The 21,726-nt window shown below is 38.2% G+C and overlaps 1 protein-coding gene across 2 annotated transcripts; it reads left to right on the plus strand.

Moving 5' to 3' along the window:
• Positions 1-4,450: 4,450 nt before the first annotated feature.
• On the plus strand, positions 4,451-20,444 carry ccnc (cyclin C). Of its 2 annotated transcripts, NM_203826.2 has the most exons (12): positions 4,486-4,652; positions 6,108-6,214; positions 6,416-6,500; positions 7,269-7,338; positions 7,776-7,827; positions 10,184-10,239; positions 13,466-13,501; positions 14,419-14,510; positions 15,359-15,426; positions 15,847-15,926; positions 18,776-18,894; positions 19,812-20,432. In NM_203826.2, exons 1-12 carry the CDS (start codon positions 4,621-4,623, stop codon positions 19,864-19,866), a joined length of 852 nt encoding a protein of 283 aa, NP_989157.2. In that variant the 5' UTR covers positions 4,486-4,620; the 3' UTR covers positions 19,867-20,432. The 2 variants fall into 2 exon arrangements, with proteins under 2 accessions (XP_012818295.1, NP_989157.2); XM_012962841.3 differs by lacking the exon at positions 6,108-6,214 and having other exon boundaries at positions 4,451-4,652; positions 19,812-20,444.
• Positions 20,445-21,726: the final 1,282 nt, after the last annotated feature.

Below are 21,726 nucleotides of genomic sequence, written 5' to 3' on the forward strand. Positions count from 1 at the left end.
TCTCCTTTTTTGGGAACATGTTCTTCGGTATCAGACTTCCTCTACTTTAGGGCTCCTTCAGGTTTGGGGCATGAGTCTGTGCCACTCTCTCCTCTCTCTCTCTCCTGCTCCCCCCTCCCACAAGAATGCATAAGAAATCACTCTCCCCTCCCTTAGGAATGTGTGATCTGAGCTACCAACAGCTAGAGCTGCAGCAGGGAGCTAGAAAGACCAAGCTAAAATGGCAGCGGCTATCTTAAACAAGCGGAGGGAGCTTCTAGGGCTCTTTACGCAGGTATGGTAAAGCTTTCTGCAGAATAAATATAGCATTCTAGGTGGCACTAATGTGGTGAATCTATTGGCAGTAAAATGGCAAAATTACTTTCCTTCTCCTTTAAGGTAAGGAGATCCAAACTACAGAAAGACTCCTTATCTGAAAAAACTAGGTCCCAATCATGCTGTATAATGGGTCTCATACCTATATATCATTATCATATGAGAGGTGTTCCCAGCCTGAAGGCCCTTATGGTGAAACTTGCAGGTGCTAAATGCTCATGAATATCCCTATCTAAAGCAGATTGACCACTACAGGCCAAAATCTTAACATGCACCCAGATGGTTTATGTTATACATTTTATTGTAACCATCTTATTGTTGTGTTATTTGTGCCCATTAATTTTATTACACTTAGGAAGCATAAAAGCATATCCCTCCAAAGACTGAACACACATATAGAATTTCTAGAATTATGTAGCTGGAACAGCAAAGCACACAACATGCAAATATTTGGAAAAGGAGTGTTCTTTGCATATTGTAAACTGAGCCTTCACAGTTTGTATGTAATAAAAAAAATGTCTGTTACAAGCTTTCTATACTAATAAAGATTATGGATTTGTTGCTTCCCTGGTAAAAATGAATGTAAAAATTCCATATTTATTAAGTTATATATTTTCTTTACTCAGCATAAAGGCAATCATTTATGCTATTACTTACTATTTAAATAACATAAAGCAATCAAGTTAATGAGAAAAATACATTTCAGTGTATAAATATTGAGTAAAAAGCAGTGACAGATAAATTCCATGTTTTACACAGAATCTTCAAGCATCTGCTGCGTTTTACAATAAATAGGACCAAGAGTAAAACAATAGCCATCTGTGGTACCATGTAATGGAAAAATTAAGGTGACCTATCACACAGACATAAAAAGCTGTATAATAAAAATCCTTTTCAAATTGAACATGAAACCCAAATTCCTTTTTAATTAAAACATCCATACCCATTATAAAGGTATTTCAAAATCTCAGCTGTCTCATCACAGATTGCCTGCCCCATCTCTATACCTCCGGCACAGCAATCACTTTCACTTTCATTTCTGCGCTTCTTTGATATCACTGCACTTTCACATGCCCCCTCTCTACTCACTGTGTAATTGTGTAGTCAGTGCATGCACCAGGTCCTGCCTTAATAACAGTGTCCACAAAATGGTCTGTTTGGTCTAATTGAAGATTCCTAAAGAATGAAGGCAACAAGACTTAAATCAGGGGTCCTCAAACCTTTTAAACAGGGGGCCAGTTCATAGTCCTTTAGACTGTTGGAGGGCCAGACTATAGTCCTTAAAATATGGCCCACTCTCGCTGCCTGCTCCCTGCTGCGGGGTCAAACTACGGCACGCTCCTGCGCCCTCCTTCTCCCTGCTGCCCTGCTCCCTGCTGCGTCTCCCCGCTCCATCCTCTCTCTCCCAGCTTCCTGCTGTGTCCCCCCACTCTTTGCTGTGTCCTCCCACTCCTTCCTCCCTCTCCCAGCTCTCCTGCATCCCCATCCAGCTCCCCGCTGCCAGGGGTGAGGCGCAACTGGGGCTGGGTAAATTACCTTGGGGACCACGGCCATAGTTTGAGGATCCCTGATTTAAATGATTTACATAGTGTAAGTAAAGTTTCACCACAAAATATATAGAAACAACAACAAGAGAACGTATATTAAAGCAGTAGAATTCTTAATGAATCGCATAAGTCAGTGTAGGACTGGCCAGAAGGGATGACTTTAACGCAGTTGGCCAGCTTGAAGTATATTGCAATGTATGGACAAACAATCCCTATTCTGTTTAAAGGGGAGGGCATTTCTTAGCAGCTTAATGCACAGAATGTCTTAATGTCCTATCTATATTGATAATGGGTGAGTGCAGAGGATCTCTTGTTGTTGTTTCTATGTATTTTGTGGTCACAACCTCATTGCACCCCCGCCTAATGGTTTAAAATTTAGTGGTTGAGCACAACTTTCCCTTTTTTTGCTATAGTTTATACAGGAGCAGTGGCCAGCTCCATGTTGTAGCTCCCACCCTTCCCAGCTGCAGTCAGGTGATCCCAGTGGAGCCAATAAAAGGGCAACCATATGGGGGTTTTAACCTTGAAAGCAAGTAAGTTGCAGGTAAAACTTAGTCCCTTTGCTAAAAGTATATTGAAGCAGTAGAATTCTTAATGAATCGCATAAGTCAGTGTAGGACTGGCCAGAAGGGATGACTTTGACGCAGTTGGCCAGCTTGAAGTATATTACAATGTATGGACAAACAATCCCTATTCTGTTTAAAGGGGAGAGCATTTCTTAGCAGCTTAATGCACAGAATGTCTTAATGTCCTATATATATAGGATCTCTTGTTGTTGTTTCTATATTTATATATATATATATATATATATATATGGGTGCAGAGAGGAGCAAAACCTAAAAATGGTTTGTCCCTGAGTACTGTTTGTGCTGAAAGTACTGTTTGTGCTTGAAACGTTGGAATTTTGTGATAAAACTTTTTTCTGTAGTAAGTCCTCTTTCTCTAGATATAGATATATATATATATATATATATATATATATATATATATATATATATATATATATATAACTTTGCTAATTGTAGCACTGTATTTTCATATAATTTAGAAATTCCTAATAAGACAGAAAAGTTATTATTTAGAATTGGTAAAAATCATATAAAAAAGCATAATTAGAGGCACTACTATAGAGAAGCATACAATTCCTCTTAGAGCATAGATTTTATGGGTCTTGGGGCATAAATACTATGTATTAGGTCTCTGCAGGATTGCAAATGTGCCATAGGTATGTTCAAAAGTATGTTCCAGCTGAGGACAAGGGCCAGAGGGAAAAGAGGCAGATGGAGAGGAGGTTCCTTCTATATACTGGTCCCAGTCCCTCAGCATTCATTGAGGTTAACCAAGCAATTCTGTTTTCACTTGTTTAACCCATACACAAATGTCATGTTGGGATCCAGGTAAAAGGCAGGTTTATTACAAAAAACGAATAACTGTGTAAAATGATATACAAGTTATATTTTTATGTGGGTATTTGTCTTATGAAAACACAAGTAAAGCAATGCATTCAACTGAATGCAAAACAGTTTGAATAAAATGTTCAGTTTACTTGTGTTTATTGAAGTAATCCCAGTGAAAAATCAGATAACTATATATCTGCTGTCTAATCTCGTTATACATATTCTGCTTCTGCTATATTTCTGCATGTCCCATGCTACGTACAAATCCTTTTCTCTTTTTTTCCCATTTATTCTTTTACAATTTTCTAAGGGACCAGTCTGCTCTACAATTGGTAGTCCAATTGGTAGTCCGGAAAAACGCTTGCTGAAAATACCGCATAAAAACGCAAGACTTTGCATTCTCTCAAGTTTTTATGTGTATTTCGGCTACATGTGCCTGAACCCAAGCATATTCCATTCATTCGGGTGCAGGCACAAGTAGGAGGCGTAGGGCGGTATTTTCAGGATGCATTTTTCTGCTTGCCGAAAATATACGCCCTATGCCTTGTCTGGCATTAGCCTAAGGCTGATGTCAGACGTGGCATATTCTCGGCAAGTCGAAAAACGCTTGCCGAGAATACGCCCTCTGCCTACTACCAGCTACGCTCTGGTGCAGGCACAGGTAGGAGGTGGAGGGCGTATTCTAGGCAAGCGTTTTCCGGCTTGCTGAGAATACACCACATCTGACATCAGCCTAATAATGCAAAAGGTGGCAACACATAGGCCAACCTGCCATTTATCCGATTATGGCCTACACCTGGCCAAATAACCCTGTTGCATTCCTTTGGGCCCACTAACTGATGGGAATTTCTGCTATTAGTATTTTTATGTTGGACAGATGGAGTGCAAATTTTTTGCAGAATAATCAACCTGTGTGTCATAGTCATGCATTATTTTCCAAATTGGCTAATTCTTTCCACTTTAATATAAGTCAATATAAAAAGAAGAAAAGACATGGTGAACACAGTCTTTATAAAAGTTGAGAAATGTTTTTTTACAGAAAACATAAGCAGTGAGAATTTGTGCGTTCCTTGTGAAGACACAAAAATGTAAAACTATAACCAAAAAACAGATTTGAAATCATTGAAATGTATACGTATGTTTGTTAACGCATACTTCTTTTATTCACAACTAGAGGCAGACTGAGTTCCGTGCTGGTGTGTGTTTCCACCCGGGACATATCAGCGTTGCACACTGGGTCTTCTTCCTGGAATCTCTACATTTCGGCTTTATAGACGCTAGCTGTGGGTTGTTGTGACGTTCTTGGCAGCGTCACAAGCAGCGGTCCGCTCATCCTTAGGCGGTGTTCGTTTGGCTCATTGATGGCGGGGAACTTTTGGCAGAGCTCTCACTAGTAAGCGTTGTTTTATTTGTTTTGTCTATAGGTAGTAGGCTGAGCTGTCGCCATCTTTAAAATTCCCTAGCACTTCACTATGAGCGGAAAAGATTCTAACCTGCTGCCTTGCCGTTCTCAGTATACCAGTGTTTTGAGACTTGCAAATTGTGAATTTCTTTGCCTGTAGTGAAGTACAGGCCTTTTTGTATTTGCTGTAGCCCTATAATAACCCTTTTAATAAAGTGCAAGTTGTTGTGTTAGCAATATACAGTCTGAAATGCAGAATAACTCATTGCAAATGAGGTCCAGGTCCAGCATTTGATCAGTTCCATGGCTTTGCTTATAAGCACAAAACAAAGCCCTCCATCTGTTGCACTGTTGCACATCCACTGATAACTATCAGGAGAATGCTGGGAGCTGAAGTTCCACTAAATGCCTGGGGACCTCAGGTAGGTCATTTTTGCCATTAAGACATCAAAATGGTTATTACAAGGTCACTGAAATATTAAAGGAGACATTCGTATTTTACATCAGTAAGTACATTTAAAGGGGTTGGTCACCTTTGAGTTAGCTTTTAATATGATTTAGAGAGTGATATTTGGAGACAGTTTGCAATTGGTCTTCATTTATTGTAGCTTTTTTTAGTTATTTCATTTTCATTTCAGGAGCTCTCCAGTATGGAGTTTCAGCAGCTATTTGGTTGCTAGTTACCTTAGTAACCAGGGAGCTGTTTGGATGAGAGACTGTTAAATGAATAGGAGAGGGCACAAATTGAAAAAAAAAAAAGCTACAAAAACTAACAACTATAAAACTGCCTCACAGAGCATTAGTTTTTGTGTTGCTGGGGTCTGCAAAGAGTTGGAAGAAGAAAGAGTTAGTTAGAATTGGTCATTCCGTAACATACTAAAAGTTAACTTAAAGGTGAACCACCCCTTTAAGAAGGGGTTGGATGACTTTTTACGATCCGAGCCCAGCCCTTAAGGTGGCGATTTGCGATCTTTCATGCAACCATCGGTCGCACACCGTTCAGGGCTGAAACGGCAGATAAGGAGGTAGAAACAATAGGATTTCTACCTCCTTCTGCCGATTCAGCGCTGAAGGCAGATTTTGGTCAGGCGCCTTCTATCGCGCCCGATCAAAATCTTTTAACTTGCCCGGTCGGCGAGTCGACCGATATCGGCAACCTCCTGCGATATCGGTCGACTCGCCGATTTGCCATACACACACCGAATATCGTACGAAACGAGGTTTCGTACGATATTATCGGTGCGTGTATGGCCAGCTTTAGACTTGGCCAATACATGAAACTACGGTTGGCTGAAACATGGAGATTGTGCGCAAAATTGCACTTGGCCCACTTCATCTAGGTAAGTGAATGTGCTCTATGGACTAATAAGAATTTGACAAAATAGCAGTGCAAAAGAATTGAAATGATATATTTTTCTAATTTTTTTTTTTTTTAATTTATTTTAGTTTGCAATGGATTTTGGACAAACAAGACTTATTAAAAGAACGACAAAAAGACCTAAAATTTTTAAGTGAAGAAGAATATTGGAAATTGCAGATATTTTTTACAAATGGTAATCGCATGTTTCTTTTAGAAACCTGGTATTTTATTATAGGTGCAATATTTTTATTGTGCTATGTTACTTCTGAATATAGATTGTTATTGGGATGCAACCCACTCAATAGCCCCCACACTGTTTGTTTCTCTTGCTACATTCGCATGAAACACATACTCATTTACATTAAACATTCATCTTATTTTCTTTCCTTTGCAGTTATCCAAGCTTTAGGAGAACACCTTAAATTACGACAACAAGTCATTGCCACTGCCACTGTTTATTTTAAAAGATTTTATGCCAGGTGAGTTTGCTGAGAGGGAAAGGACTTGTATGTGTTTTTGGTTTTATGGTAATGCCCTATCCAGTGCCAGCAGCACTAAGCAAAATTAGTGGTGTATGAGTGTTAAAATGTCACAATCCAGCTGTGGCTTACCACTACACCGTAGTGTCTTTCTGTGATAGTTAAGCCCAGACTTTCCTCAGGCAGTGCATATTATTTGAGTGTAATCATAGACTGGAAAAGTACAGGCTAATGACTGAACATTTAGTAAACATATACTTCGTCTAGGTAGGTGAATGTGCCCTATTAAAGGTGGCGACACACGTGGCGATCTGACGATGTTTAGTGCGACCATCGGACCACACCGTTGGGGCTGAAACAGCAGATAAGGAGGTAGAAACAATAGGATTTCTACCTCCTTCTGCTGATTCAGCCCTGACGGCAGATTTTGGTCAGGCGCCTTCTATGGCGCCCGATCAAAATCTTTTAACTGGTCCGATCGGCGAGTCGACAGATATCAGCAGCTTCCTGCGATATCTGTCGACTCACCGACATGCCATACACGCACTGAATATCGTACGAAACGAGGTTAAGACTAAGATTTTGACAAAATTTTTCTTATATTTTAGATCACGTTGTTGCTATAAAGCTGTGCTGTATCTTGTATGTATTGTTTTACATTTAATGTTTACAGATCCAACTTTTCAATTTAAATGGAATTGTTACTCTATGGTATGGCCTTTATGCACTTATGTTTTGTTGATATAATTTTTTTGTTTTTCATATTAGGTATTCTTTAAAAAGTATAGATCCTGTATTAATGGCACCAACATGTGTGTTTTTGGCATCCAAAGTAGAGGTAAGACACAAATTACACACACACACACTCATTCACTCTCACTGGGGTTTTCAGAGAACTGAATTCAAATACCTTTTCTGTTCTGCTAGACTACAGAAATGTAATAGTAAAAGACAAAAACTGCTTTCAGTTGTAATTATTTTACAAATAAAATATCCAATTAATTTCTATTGGTTTTTGTTTCTTAAGAAAAACTATTTCTAATACAGGTTCAGGATCTATTATCTGGAATGCTTGGGACCTGGGGTTTTCCAGATAAGGGATCTTTAAATAATTCGAATTGCCATTTTGTCTCAATCAAATGTTGATTGACCGGACCAAAGTTTTTGTTTGGGGCACGACACAATAATAATGATTTCTTATTTAGAAATAGAGTACATTCATAAAAAGTTAATGGATCTGTCATCAGCTCAAACAAACCTGTGTTTGTGTTTCAGGAATTTGGTGTTGTTTCAAACACAAGATTAATCTCTGCTGCTACCTCTGTGTGTGAGTATTTAATAAGCAAACCTGATCAGAATATTTGGAACTATGATGATTTTGAATTTTATCCTTATTTGTCAATATATAAAATATACTTGTGTGCTGTTCACCACAGACAAGGAATATAATGTTAGAAAGCTGAGAAGACTTTAATGTAGTTGGAATCCTGTATTTCTTTTTCTGCACAGTGCTGTTGGAAATATTGGTATCTCACACATATAATAATTTGTAAATCGTAAAAAGGAACAGGATTTTAAAAATGTACTATTGGGAATAAAAGAAGTATAAAAGTATTTCAGAATATTCTACATTTAAAAGAAAAAATGGTTAAGGTTTGTCTCTGTATGCAAAAGGTTTTGGCTTGTTAGTGTGGCTATAGTCTCATGATCCTTATTTTTCCCTTTATTTGCTTGTGACCGTGACATGTACTGTTTATTAGTTGTGGCTCTAAAGGCAGTGTATACAGTTTTACTAGAAAAACTATTGCTTTGTGAGGCTACAATTTTACCAAATATCTTTCTATTTAGGCCTTCTCCTATTCATTTCCCCATCTCTCATTCAAACCAGCTACAGTAAACTGGACCCTAGCTGCCAGGTAGCTTCTGAAATTCCAAACTGGAAAGCTACTAAACAAAAAGTGAAATCATTCAAAAACTATACAAATGAAAAACAATTGCAAATTTGCAGTTTCACAGTCCTATATAGAATTACATGTTAATTTAATGGTGAACTATCCCTTGAACAGTTTTGTTCAAGTGAACATAAAACCACTTTGTGAATTACTTTTGTGTAATTTTTACCTAGCCTGTGAAAGGAGCATGCATGCCTTTTGCCTAAGGTATAATTTTTACAGTGACTTTAAAATGTTTTGTTTACAAAGGAATAAAGCGAGTAGAATTCAGACTGACGACCCTTTCTTCTTCATATGCTGAATAAATATAGTTGTGCAGGAGTGCTTGGTATATTTCTAAACCATATAACATTGCTTCCAATTCTAGTATACAGGTGACAGAATGTGTTTTCTCGTTTAATGTTATTACTGTATTCCTAAGCAACAGAAATGAATTTGTGTCAACACAGATGTAGTAAAGGAATGTTTCTTTGCTTAGTATTGCTCTGTTTTGTAGCTTGCCATCAAGGCATGTACTTAAGAGAGAGAATATAAAGATAGAAATGTTTGTTTCATACCATACTGTATTTCCAGGGGACTGTGCTATTAAGTAGAACGGACTGTAGTTTTGTAATAACGTGACCTTCCATTAGGCACACCTCCCATTTTCATCACTATTTTATTTATTTTAACTCTGTTCTTTCCTTTCCTGATCGACGTGGCAGGTTGATAAAACAAAGCACTCTGGAGGAAAGGACCTCAGACCAGTTCTTTTTCTAAAGAAGAGATTGTCAGTGTGTTTCTTTAAAGGGAACCTATCATGCAAGGTTCCCTAGGTGTGGCTGATAGAAACCGCACTCTGACTGGGGAAAACAATAGTGTTTTGTAAAGATGTCATACATGTGCCCCAACATGGCCTCTGGGAGCTTTTTCCTTGTGCAAGTGGCATAGCCCTTCTGAGGGCTCTGGCACACGGGGGAGATTAGTTGCCCGCGACAAAACTCCCTGTTAGTTGCCTTCCCCCTGCCATCCCACCGGCGAACATGTAAGTCGCCGGCGGGATGGCAGACGCGGTGGGGCGATTTCGCGCAAATCGCCCCGCCTCGTCTGCCATCCCGCCGGCGACTTACATGTTCGCCGGTGGGATGGCAGGGGGAAGGCAACTCGGGGAGATTAGTTGCCCGCGAACAGGGAGTTTTGCCACGGGCGACTAATCTCCCCGTGTGCCAGAGCCCTGAAAGGGGTTTTGTTTATAAAGACTACAGTTTCCCGAACCAGTGTGCAGACTCTATTAGCATTTTTGCATGATAGGCATGACCTGGTGGCCTTATTTTCCTTATGCCTGACGAAGGGGTATGCCCCCGAAATGTTGCTACACTTTGAATAAACACGCAGGGGCTAAGCCCCGCTTGCATCATACTTGTCGTGCCATTCACCTTTTTTCTCTTATTTCCAGAGTGCCATTCACCTGCTCCTAGGTATCCCTTGCACCAGTTCCTGCTGGGTGCATACACGATATGATAAGCTCCAAGGAATGTTCTGTGGTGTACAAGGGATACCTGTGAGTGAGGGGGAAATGGTGGCATAGATTTTTGGGACAGCTTTTTTTTCTAAAAAGTATAAGCACTGCCATGTTCAAAAAAAAAAATATATTTTGGTAATTATAAGGTAGCTAACAAATAGTTTGATTTTCCCTGTCCTTTAACACTATCAGTATTCATTTTTATTTTGTTCCTCTTTTGTTTCCCACAGTAAAAACTAGGTTTTCATATGCATTTCCAAAGGAATTTCCTTACAGAATGAACCATGTAAGTAACAGACATGGCTTATTTTATTACTGAAATGACTGTAATAAATGTACAGTGCTGTAAATTACCATGTGCTGCTTTGTAGTGTCTAAATAGTCTGTTTAAAATGAAGTTAAGTAACTGTCAAATGTGGGTGTGAAACACATCATAATGTGGTGTTAGATTTATGGTGTGGTTTTTACAAGGAACCTAAAACATGCAAAATGAGCAGTGTATGTCCAAATAAAATTATATTGGAAACTATCAAAGCTCTAGTTATTGATGTATCAGGGCTGTGTAATAGCTTCACCATTTACTGTATTCACAGACTATCATACAAAAAGGTGTAGTTCAGCCATTGTAGTGAATAATTGTTAATTTGACTTGGTGGATTTTTTTTTTTTTTAAATTACCTTCAGAGGTTTTTTTTGTTTTTTTTTTTAAATTCTATGAATTGTGTATTGTGATGTATTAATTGAATTTAATTTGTCACTGCTACAATATATAATTAATATATATAATTCAGTATTTAGCTTTAGTACTAATAAGGTTCATGCATCAAATGTTTTACTGTAGGCTATTGACAGATGGGAGACTTTCACACACCGCTTAAGCAACACGTGAAAGTCCTGGAGGTTGCCTGCAGTGTTTGTTGCAGCGAGCTGGGCAAGTGTCAGCTGAGTACATTTGCCTGGGAATGCTGCAGGCTTTGCTTTACTGAATAACACTTGTTGCAGATCAGCTCCTGTGATACTTGTTAGTTCAGCCAGTTGCTTTGAGCCTTCCAATAATGCCAGCAGTGAGTTGGCAGGGACCTTCCTCTATACTTGCCCCCAGTAATCCAATATGACGGTGATTTAGAGCTTCTATTCACCACCAAGAGCCACTAAATTAAAAATAAGACAAGATATGATGTACACTGGACTTGCAAATGTGTGAATCGTTTTGAAATTTCCATATATGCGTGCATACATATGAACTAAAATGTGATCTGCTTTTCGTGCTAGTACTAAAACTAGATCATGAGAACCTAATTAAACATATGAGTGAAAAATAATGCTTGCTCTTTAATTGAGGAGAATAATTCAAAGTTAATTATTTGTGTGGTAAGATTGTGAACCTTTGTTTTCAGTAACTGCTGTACCCACTTGGGCAGCAATAACACACACAACACTCCAAATTAATCAAATAATGTACATTTTTAAACATACTACAGGTATAGGACCCATTATCCAGAATGCTCGGGACCAAGGGTATTCCAGATAAGGGGTCTTTCCGTGATTTGGGTCTCAATACCTTAAGTCTACTAAAAAAAACAATAAAACATTCATTAAACCCAATAGGATTAATTTGCATCCAATAAGGATTAACTATATCAAATACAATCTTAAAAATCTGAATTATTTGATTAAAATGGAGTCTATGGGAGACGGGCTTTCCGTGATTTGGAGCTGTCTGGATAATGGGTTTCCCATACCTGTACTAACATTTCTTATTCATTTGGGTTTGAGAGAACACTTTGGAGTTATTTCTACACAAACATTAATACATGCCCAGTTATATTTTTGTCTGTAATGTATCTTTGTATCTGTTACTGAAATCATCAAAATGATTTGGTCTGAATAAGAAAATGTATGTATGATAACTTTGTATTTCCAAGCCTTTTCAGAATGCTTTTTGTAGCTGCTTGTGAAATGTTTTAGATGTACAGGCATGCTTTTCCATAATGTGTTACAGTTTTGAAATAGCTTTGCCAGTAGAGCACTCCATAGCTTTTAACACTTTTAAATCCTATTATAAAATTTAGATTGCAATAATGGTTTGTGCATAAGGAATACATAATGAGGTGGAATAGTTAGCTTTTTGCTAGGATTATTTTACTAGAGGCTTTTCACAAGTATGAGCTTTTGGGGGACATTAAAGGATTCTTGCAGTTTGTAATGTGTTGCCACATTGTCCATCCCTGATACCCCATTCCTTACATAAATTATTCGATTAACTAAATAGTTGTGGAAAGTAATGGCTGCGAGCCAAATGGACAAGCTGCTTTTTCTACCTACTGTCTCATTCAAATGCACCTAATAGATGGTATTTCCTGCCCTTTCTAGCTTTGCTTTGCCCCAGAACCTTTTTGTATAACCTTAATGGGTCAGCCATGACCGTTTGTGTATTCTGCCTTTATCCATTATAATATTGATAGAATTAACCGTGGGATTGACTTTTTATGGACTGCCAGTTACATATCATGTCTTCATGAATATATTATACTAGCCTGGTTTGTAATGAAATACATTTTTCTAATTTGCAATTTTACTTGTTGCCTGTTATTTATCTAAATGTCACTATGCATTGTGTAAACCCCAATTCTAGGGGCAGATATAAAACTTCTGGTTTATGTTTTATCAACAGTATGCAGCAGCTGCTTTGTATTCAGTTGAATGGCAAGCTGTGTTTGTGACACTCTTGTGCCATATGAGGTGGGATTGCTCAGAAATATGAAAATCAATTTGTACATGGTAGCCACTTGCCAAGACATGTTTCTGGCAGCACCTTTCCCATTAAAGTTAATGAGATGCAAAAGCAGATTTGAATGCAGATCTTTCTGAGGACAGCAGAAATCAAATTCCCTCCAATGACAGAATTTAAAGGAACAGTAACACCAAAAAATGAAAGTGTATAAAAGTAATAACAATATAATGTACTGTTGCCCTGCATTGCTACAACTGGTGTGTTTGCCTCAGAAAGACTACTATAGTTTGTATAAGTTAGCTGCTGTGTAGCCATGGGGGCAGCCATTCAAAGGAGAAAAGGCACAGGTTACTTAGCAGATAACAGATAAATCCCCATTATATGGGGCTTATCTACTAGTTATCTGCTATGTAACCTGTGCCTTTTCTCCTTTTTTCCAGCTTGAATGGGTGCCCCCATGGCTACACAGCAGCTTATTCATATTGTAGCTTTTCTGTAGCAAAAACACCAGTTTCTTTGCAGAGCAACAGCACATTATATTTTAATTACTTTAAAACACTTTAATTTTTTGATGTTACTGTTCCTTTAAGACAATCTTTTGTCTTTCAGCCTACTTGAACTGTAAAGATATAGCAAGCAGCATCTCAGTAGGGTCACATCTGACTGCAAGTCACCCTAACCTCAGGATCTGTTTATGCACAGCTCGTGGATATCTACCTGGTTAGGGGCATTATTTTGTATTCATTGATTAATATCTGAATGATTTTGTTTTTTGCAGATATTGGAATGTGAATTCTACCTATTAGAATTAATGGTGAGTAAAGTGGTTTAATTGTCCATAAAAATATAGGTCTGCTTTCTTGCTCCTCTGTTTTGGTTTTATTCTGAAAGTATAGTTTAGGCAAGTAAAACACTAAGGGGCACATTTACTAACCCACGAACTGGCCAAATGCGTCCGATTGCGTTTTTTTCGTAATGATCGGTATTTTGCGATTTTTTTCGGAACATTTTCGCGACTTTTTCTTTACCAATACGATTTGTGCGAAAAAACGCGAGTTTTTCGTAGACATTCCGAAAGTTGCGCAAAATCTTGCGATTTTTCGTAGCGTTAAAACTTGCGCGAAAAGTCGCAATTTTTTCGTAGTGTTAAAACTTGCGCGAAATATCGCGCCTTTTAAGTTTTAACGCTACGGAAAAGGCGCAACTTTTCGCGCAAGTTTTACCGCTACGAAAAAATCGCAAGATTTTGCGCAACTTTCGGAATGGCTACGAAAAACTCGCGTTTTTTCGCGCAAATCGTATTGGTAAGGAAAAAGTCGTGATAATTTCCGTAAAGTCGCCGAAAAAATCGCAAAAAATACGAAAAAGTCGCAAAATGTTCGTTTTCCAATTGGAATTTTTCCAATTCGAATTTGTGTCTTAGTAAATCAGCCCCTAATACTTCTGTTTTTTTGCATGATATAGTGTGTGGGTTGTTATTTTTAAAAAAAGAAAAGGCAGTGTCTGTTTCTTGATTTACGTTACACTTTAAAAAAAAAAATAAAAAATATTTTTTAATACAGTAAAGACTGTTAAGTCTTTCAGTGCACAGATGGAACAGTCATTACTAGTCTTTACTTGTGCATCTGGAGCACACAATGGATTCAGGGAGGTGTTTGTGAATTGCATATGATTACATGAAGTAAACATTAACATTGCACATTGGGCTAATATTTTATCCCTTGTTTACAGGATTGTTGCTTGATAGTATATCATCCCTATAGACCCTTGCTTCAGTACGTGCAGGACATGGGACAGGAAGATATGCTACTTCCACTAGCATGGTAATATATATGTTGGGCAATAACTGGATAGTGTTGTGCCTTGTATTTACACCTCTCCTAATCCATTAGCCCACAGGCTCAGTTCACATCCTTTTGCAAGCTACCTGGAACTTAGAGAGCTAGTGTTGAAAGAGCTATGGTTCATGGAAAAAAAGCAGTCTTTCTTTTTTTTTCTATTGCTAGTGTTGAATTCTGAGACCAAATACGCACTTGGTGTACGATCTCCTTCTCTCTACCTGTGTTTTGTAGGCAGGAGAAAAGCAGATTCACTTATCTGCAGCTCTGTGCACTCGCATGCACAGCTTTGGCCTGAGTGCAGCTATATGGAGCAGAGATTGGCCCGAAAAACATGAAAGCAGCCATTTTTTTTTGGACCAAACTCTGCTCTGTGTAGCTGCACAGCCAAAGCTTTGTCTGTCAGTGCAGATACAGGAAGCTGTGGATGAAAGTGGATTTGCTTCTCTCAACCTGCCTACAGAATGCAGGCGGAGAGAAGGGGGGGACGGTATGCCAGATGTGACTTTGGTCTGAGAGGAAACCATAGCAAGGAGTCGGCAAGAAAGGAAAGGAAGCCAGCAGCATATACCTCCATCTAGTTGAGAATGTGAAGGATCAAAACAACACTGCAGTGGGATGCTATTATGAAAGCTGCAACAGCACCAACAATATAAAATTCTGCTGCATTTTGATATTCATGTGTTATAAGCCAGTTTACAAACTAGTTTAAAAAGCCACTAACTGTATTACCAATAGCTGTGGTTTCCATAAAGTTAAATACATGTACGTGCCTTTTACAGTCACCAGCTTAATACAATAAAACCCAAACTTAGACTTTTTTTTTTGTACAGGAGGATAGTAAACGATACATACCGTACAGATCTATGCCTGCTATACCCACCATTTATGATTGCTCTTGGTGAGTATTTATCAATGACTGGCTTCTGTTTTATTACACCTGTTGGCAGAAAGACTGAGTGAACAGACTGAAATCCACAAAATGTGCCCTGTTAGGCTTGTTTTTATTACATGCAAATATTCTTGAATGATTAGGAAAAAAGCATTGTCATATTTACATAAATACTGTAACAGAAAACCCAGGTCTAATGTGGAATAGTTTGCATATTTCTTACTAATTCTATTTTTTATATTGACTTAATTTGTTCTCTTTAGAGTTTAATGTGGTATATCTGTAAGCCTTATTTGCCTTTTATTGAAAGTACACATATAGGAAACAGTGGCTCTAGCTGAGATTTTGCTTCTGAAATAACGTGAGGATGTAGGTCTGATCTGCTGCACAAAAATATGTGGAACAAACATTTGTCCCTTTATTTTTTAGCCTGTCTGCATGTAGCATGTGTTGTCCAACAGAAAGATGCACGCCAGTGGTTTGCTGAACTATCTGTGGATATGGAAAAGGTATTCTTTTAACATATACTTGTGTTTTTTATCCTCTCGTACACTTTAACAGCTTTGTATCTAATTTAGTAAGGGGATGATCTCTGCGCTTTAGCATTGGTGAATTACTGAAAATTGGAAGCTGATAATACTACTTTTATCAGAATGCCTTTTCTGTTAGAGACATTATCAAAAACCAGTTTGATAATGTACAAATGCAAACCATGTGTTATTAATCTAGGGTTTGTAGCTGGCAAATGATCTGAACACATACAGTCTTAGCCTCTGAAACCCCAGTTGGTTAGCATCAGCTCAATGGGATTTCTATGGAAATACAAAACTTTAAGGCAAGATGGAACTTTTTTTTTTTCTTGAGAATGCTAGTTTCCATACTTGCTCTTATTTGCTTATATTCCAAAGATGATGATATTTTTTTAACATGGTTGAAAGAACACATGATAGTCTGCTTGTGCTGTAGGAATCATTCCCCACCTCTCCTTTGTGAAGTGATGGATTCATGGAATTCCCACTGCTTTCTAGAGAATCTGTACCAACCACTGTGGAAAGCAGAGGGACTTCAAGTCCCAGAATCCATCACTTCACAATGAACAAGGTGCAGGTGGGGTTGTATTGGAGTGTTATCCTAAGGGATGTTGGGAAATGCCAGTTCCTTTCAGTCTGTGGACTCCTGTATGTCTTTGTAATAAAATTTATTTTTTAAAGTTTAGAGAGTATTTATGCACTTTGTCTCATAAGCTCAAACAGATTGAGAAAAGTGGGGTACATTTTCTTAGCCATATTGGTTGGCATGTGATGTATAGCATTGGAATTTAATAATTAGCCCTGTAGCATCAGTTAATTTGACTTGTAGGTTAGTGCAGTAAGTTCAGTATATAAAATGCTATTTCTACAACTACCCATGTTTTGTTTTTAGGATTTATGCTCTCTGTTAAGTAGCAAAATACACTTGTTTGGTCTGGTTTCCAGGTCAAAATTTTAGACTGCTCATTGGCTAAGCAAGCAAGCACATCATTTGGAGGGACAAAATAGCAAAGTTAGCCACAGGCAGCATTTATATGCAGATGCAATCCTCAGCTGATGGCAGTTTAACAGAGAGTACAAATGGGCAACAAATATCTGTGTGTACCTTATGCGGCTACTGACACTTTTTTACACTTCTGCTACACCAGCCTAATAATAACCAGACCACAGTTTTCCAAATTTTAGAGCTACAGAAGTCAGAAACTCTAACATACATGTATGTATGTATGTATGTATATTTTTATTTATAAAGCGCTACTTATGTAATCGGTTCTGTACAGTAGAATACATTAATACAAACGGGGTATTAAGCTAATAAATATGAAGTATTACAATAAACAAATATATAAAAGATACAGTTGCAAAAAGATAAGAGTCAAAGACACAAGAGGATGGAGGTCCCTGCCCCGTAGAGCTTACAATCTATATGGGAGGGTAACTTACAGACACAAATATAAGTGCTGTAGGTCACAGTTGGTAACATTACAATATAAGTACTAGTTCCCAGGTCAGGTGCTGGTTGAGTGCGCCAAAGGGTAGTCTTTAAGTTTGGTTTTAAAAAGACTGAGGGAGGATTCTCTCCGGAGGAAATCAGGGAGGGCATTCCAAATGTAAGGGGCAGCAAGGCAGAAAGGTTTAAGGCGGAAAACAGCAGTTGTAGTGGGGGCACAACCAAGCGATTGCTCTGCGAGGAACAAAGGAGTCTGCCAGGAACGTACAGAGACCCAAGGGAAGAGATGTAGTGAGGAGCAGAGGAATGGAGGGCTTTGAATGTTAAGAGAAGGAGGAGGAGAATTCTGGCAGCAGTATTTAATATAGACTGTATGGGGGAAAGATAAAAGATAGTAGCTTACAATAGTCAAGACTGGATAGGATGAGAGCATGCATGAGCAAACTAGCTGTTGCAGTAGAAAGAAAGGGACGGATTTTGGCAATATTGCACAAGAAAACGTGACTGGTTTTGACAGTGGTGTTAATATGGTCAGAGAAGGACAGACAGGAGTCAAAGATCACCCCCAAACAACGCGCCAAATCGACCGGGTTGATGAGAGTGCCTTCAATAGAGAGAGAGATGGGTGGGGTAGGACCAGGCTTAGGCGGAAAGATCATTAGTTCAGTTTTTGTTAGGTTCAGTTTGAGGTGGCGTTGGTTCATCCAATTGGAGATGGCCAGGAGGCAGTTCGAGATTTGAGTCTCAGTTTGGACTGTTAACGAAGGGGTCCAAAAATAAATTTGGATATCATCAGCATACAGATGATATTTAAAGCCAAAATGAATGGATAAGATCTCCCAAAGACAGCGTGTAAAGGGAGAACAACACACCATTCTCACTCTAGCCTCATAAAGACCACATAAAAAATCCATCATTAGAGTATTGGGTCCTGGGAATGGCATAATTAATGTAGATGTCAGTAGTGCCTAGTGGCTGAGCTAAGGAGAGCAATAGACACCTATAGTTAAATGTTTTTATGCAGAGACAATGTTTTGTGGACACATAACTGTGTGCAATGTGGTTCAGAATTGCAGTTAGGGTACACATACTTAGCAACTTGTGCTTTTCTTGCCTCTACACAGTAAGAGCCCCATCTAATTCCAGGTTTGCCTTGACTCACATGTGCTGTTGGGAGTCATTAGCCAGACTTGTTTGCAGTTTAATCCAGTCATGGAGGGCCCATGCGTGAACAGGTGAACATTCAGCTAGAAAAACTGCTGTGTGGCTGGCTTTTGGTAAATGGACAAATTATTAACCACAAATGTCTCTCCTTTAATAACCTCTTGTTTGTAAGCCTTTTACTTCAATTTAAACCCCTTTTTTTTATTGTTCCTAGATTTTGGAAATAATTAGAGTTATCCTTAAACTATATGAACAGTGGAAGAACTTTGATGAGAGAAAGGAAATGGCTACTATTCTTAATAAAATGCCGAAACCCAAGCCTCCCCCTAACAGGTGAGCAACAGCCCTTAATATAAGAGTGCCCTTGCAAATGATGTGGTTTTGAACATTTGTAAAGTTTTCTATTTAAATACACAGATATGCGTATAATCCAAGTTCATTGTGGGGTAACACAAAATAAATATGGATGTTCCCTTTGGACTAATGTATGAATTTGAACAGCCCATGCCAGTGAACACATTCTTGGAATTGATCATCTTTTTAAAATGTAAGCATTTTCAAGATATCTACATCTGCAACTTCTTTGTCGCAGTCCTGCTTGGTTTCCTGAGCCTGCCCACTGCAGAATGTCAGAACATCTTGGTGCACTACTGGGAATGCCCTTTCCATTTTGGTTAATTCGCATGTGTTTGGCTGAATTATGTCAGGCAACCCTATCATTCGGATCAATGACATGCTACATAGCTCAGGAAATCCATGAAGTTTAAGACTGGCATCTTCAATGGTAGATATCTTGGAAATGCTTAACTTTTAAAAAAACAAGATCAATTTGAAAAAGCGCTTTTAATTGCACGGCTGTTCAAATGTGCAAATTTGTCCAACTGTGAACAACCCCTTAAAGATTCCAGCATTAATTTGGATTCACCTTTTTGTTAATGAGCCTTTTTAGTGTTACTTTGGTCTTGTGATTGGGATCAAAAGCTTTTGCACAAGATTGAGGTTTTTTTTTTTTAGCAGATTGCAAGTAGCAACCATTAAGGTAATTCAGTGTATTTATGGTGTTTGTTGGCAGTGCCATAATGGCATTTCATCATCACATTTGTACAGATTTGTTGGGTTTGGTCCTTCTAAAAGAAGGGGTGGAGGGTGTTGGTTTACTTTTCCTTGAAGATTCATACTACATAACTTTAAAAATGAAATTAATTATTAAATTACATCATAATGATGTTCTGGTAATGCTATTTTTCTAGTGAAGGTGAACAAGGAACAAATGGAAGCCAAAGCTCTGGGTACAGTCAGTCTTGACATTTTCCTGAATTCCATTAGAGGACCAAGCTGGATCAAGGTTTTGCCCCTGTTAAGAAGCCAGAGGCTCCCTTTTAGCAAAGCATCCTGCAAAATAAGAGGATTTCTTCATGTTACAGACACTTTTTTCAAGTCTTTATTGTTGAAAATCTGTGTATTTTGCACAGAACACAACGAGCTTCTGATTTGGCTCAAAGAAAACTGATCACAAAAATGTTGGAATCTCACAAATACAAAGAATGCATTACTCAATAGTACTGCAATTAAAAGACTTCACAATCTCTTTGCTTATGCTAGTTTTCTCTTTTCCTTAACCCCCCCATCGAAATATTTAATTGTAAATGTTTTAACAAGAATAAAAACTTATTGAGGTTTGCTACTGTTAAAAATGCAGAAAACATTGCACCATACTTGCTTGAAGCACTCAGAAGTCACACAGGTATGTTAATAACAAGGAGTGTACATATTGCCAGTACAGTGGATTCCTAAATATGTTGTGGGGCAATGTGATATGACTGTTTAATGTTTTCTGTCTACGGGGACACAAATAAAAGTAGCCATTTTGTAATTTAATAGAACTTGAAACTGGATATTAAGTTATTGTCTTGATGAGAAGTCCTCCACTGTGATCCTACATTTGGTTGTATGCATGCATTCTGATACATGTGTGTGTTTCTGTAATATCCAGGACCACAAAGCATTCACTGCAGATTTTGCACTACTGCTCCCTAAGGCTACTCTCTACACAGTGGTATTGGTAGAGGTCTTTTGGCGCCACAGCTTAATCTATTTAGATCAGATACTTAGTCATTAGAACAAATGATACTACCCTATAGGTCAAATACTTAAAGGTAGCAATTTCAGTTTTAGGTAAAACTTATGGGCCCCAAACTGCATTGCCTACTAATTCCTTTTTCCCTTGTTTACATCTTCAATGTAACTAACCAAATTTGTCAGTTATTCATATGTTGCCAGCTGCTTATCATTTCTTGCCTGAGCCCCAAAACCTTTCCTTAGCTTACATTTTTATATAAAAAGGAGAGTCTATGCCTTAATCCTAGAACTCTCTTATGTAGTTGTTAAGTATATGCAATGCATTTTATGATCTAAACGTATTCAGTTCACCTTTCAAGACCAATGTAAAGCTTGTCCTAAACTTTAGTAGAAGGTTGGGTATTTTTAGTATGGCCTAGGACCCAATGTAAGTAGGCTAAGTAGTTGTCAGACTGGCTGTCTTAAGGCTGTGTGGTCCTAATGGGGACTGAAAGGTCAAAGGTCACTTCCAAGAAAATTGGAATAAAAAAAAATCATTAGCATAAGTAATTACGTATTATTACCTTTGTAATTTCATTGGTTAACACATTAATATACAGAATAAGACAGTTATTTTATTGGATAAAGTAAGTGTCACCTGTGGTAAGGCAAAGGGAGTGCCTTGCCAAAAAATACTGTTATTTATGGTCGTCTTAGGTTTTAAAGGGGAATTCTGCCATGAAGAAACATGCTTTAATTAAAATTCACCAGTTAATAGCTCTCATCAAGCAGAATCCAGTACTGAAATCCAATTTTAAATAGAGCAAATATATTTTAAATGTAATATGGATATTTGACAAGTCTAGCCATATTTTTACCTTCCCAAGTCCCCTCAGCCATGTGACTTGTGCTCTGATAATCTGCGCTTTCTCTTTACTACTGCACCACAGATTTGATTGATGGCAAGCCCCCACCCAGCAGCCTAACAGAACAATAATAACAACAAAGGTAACCTAACAGCAGTTCTGACACCCCTCCTACAGGATTCAGCTGCCTGGACTGATAGGAGCCCTGTTACATAGGGGTAAAAAAAGTCCAAGTTCAACC

Source organism: Xenopus tropicalis, chromosome 5, assembly GCF_000004195.4.
Source record: "Xenopus tropicalis strain Nigerian chromosome 5, UCB_Xtro_10.0, whole genome shotgun sequence".
In the NCBI taxonomy this organism is placed as follows: domain Eukaryota; kingdom Metazoa; phylum Chordata; class Amphibia; order Anura; family Pipidae; genus Xenopus; species Xenopus tropicalis.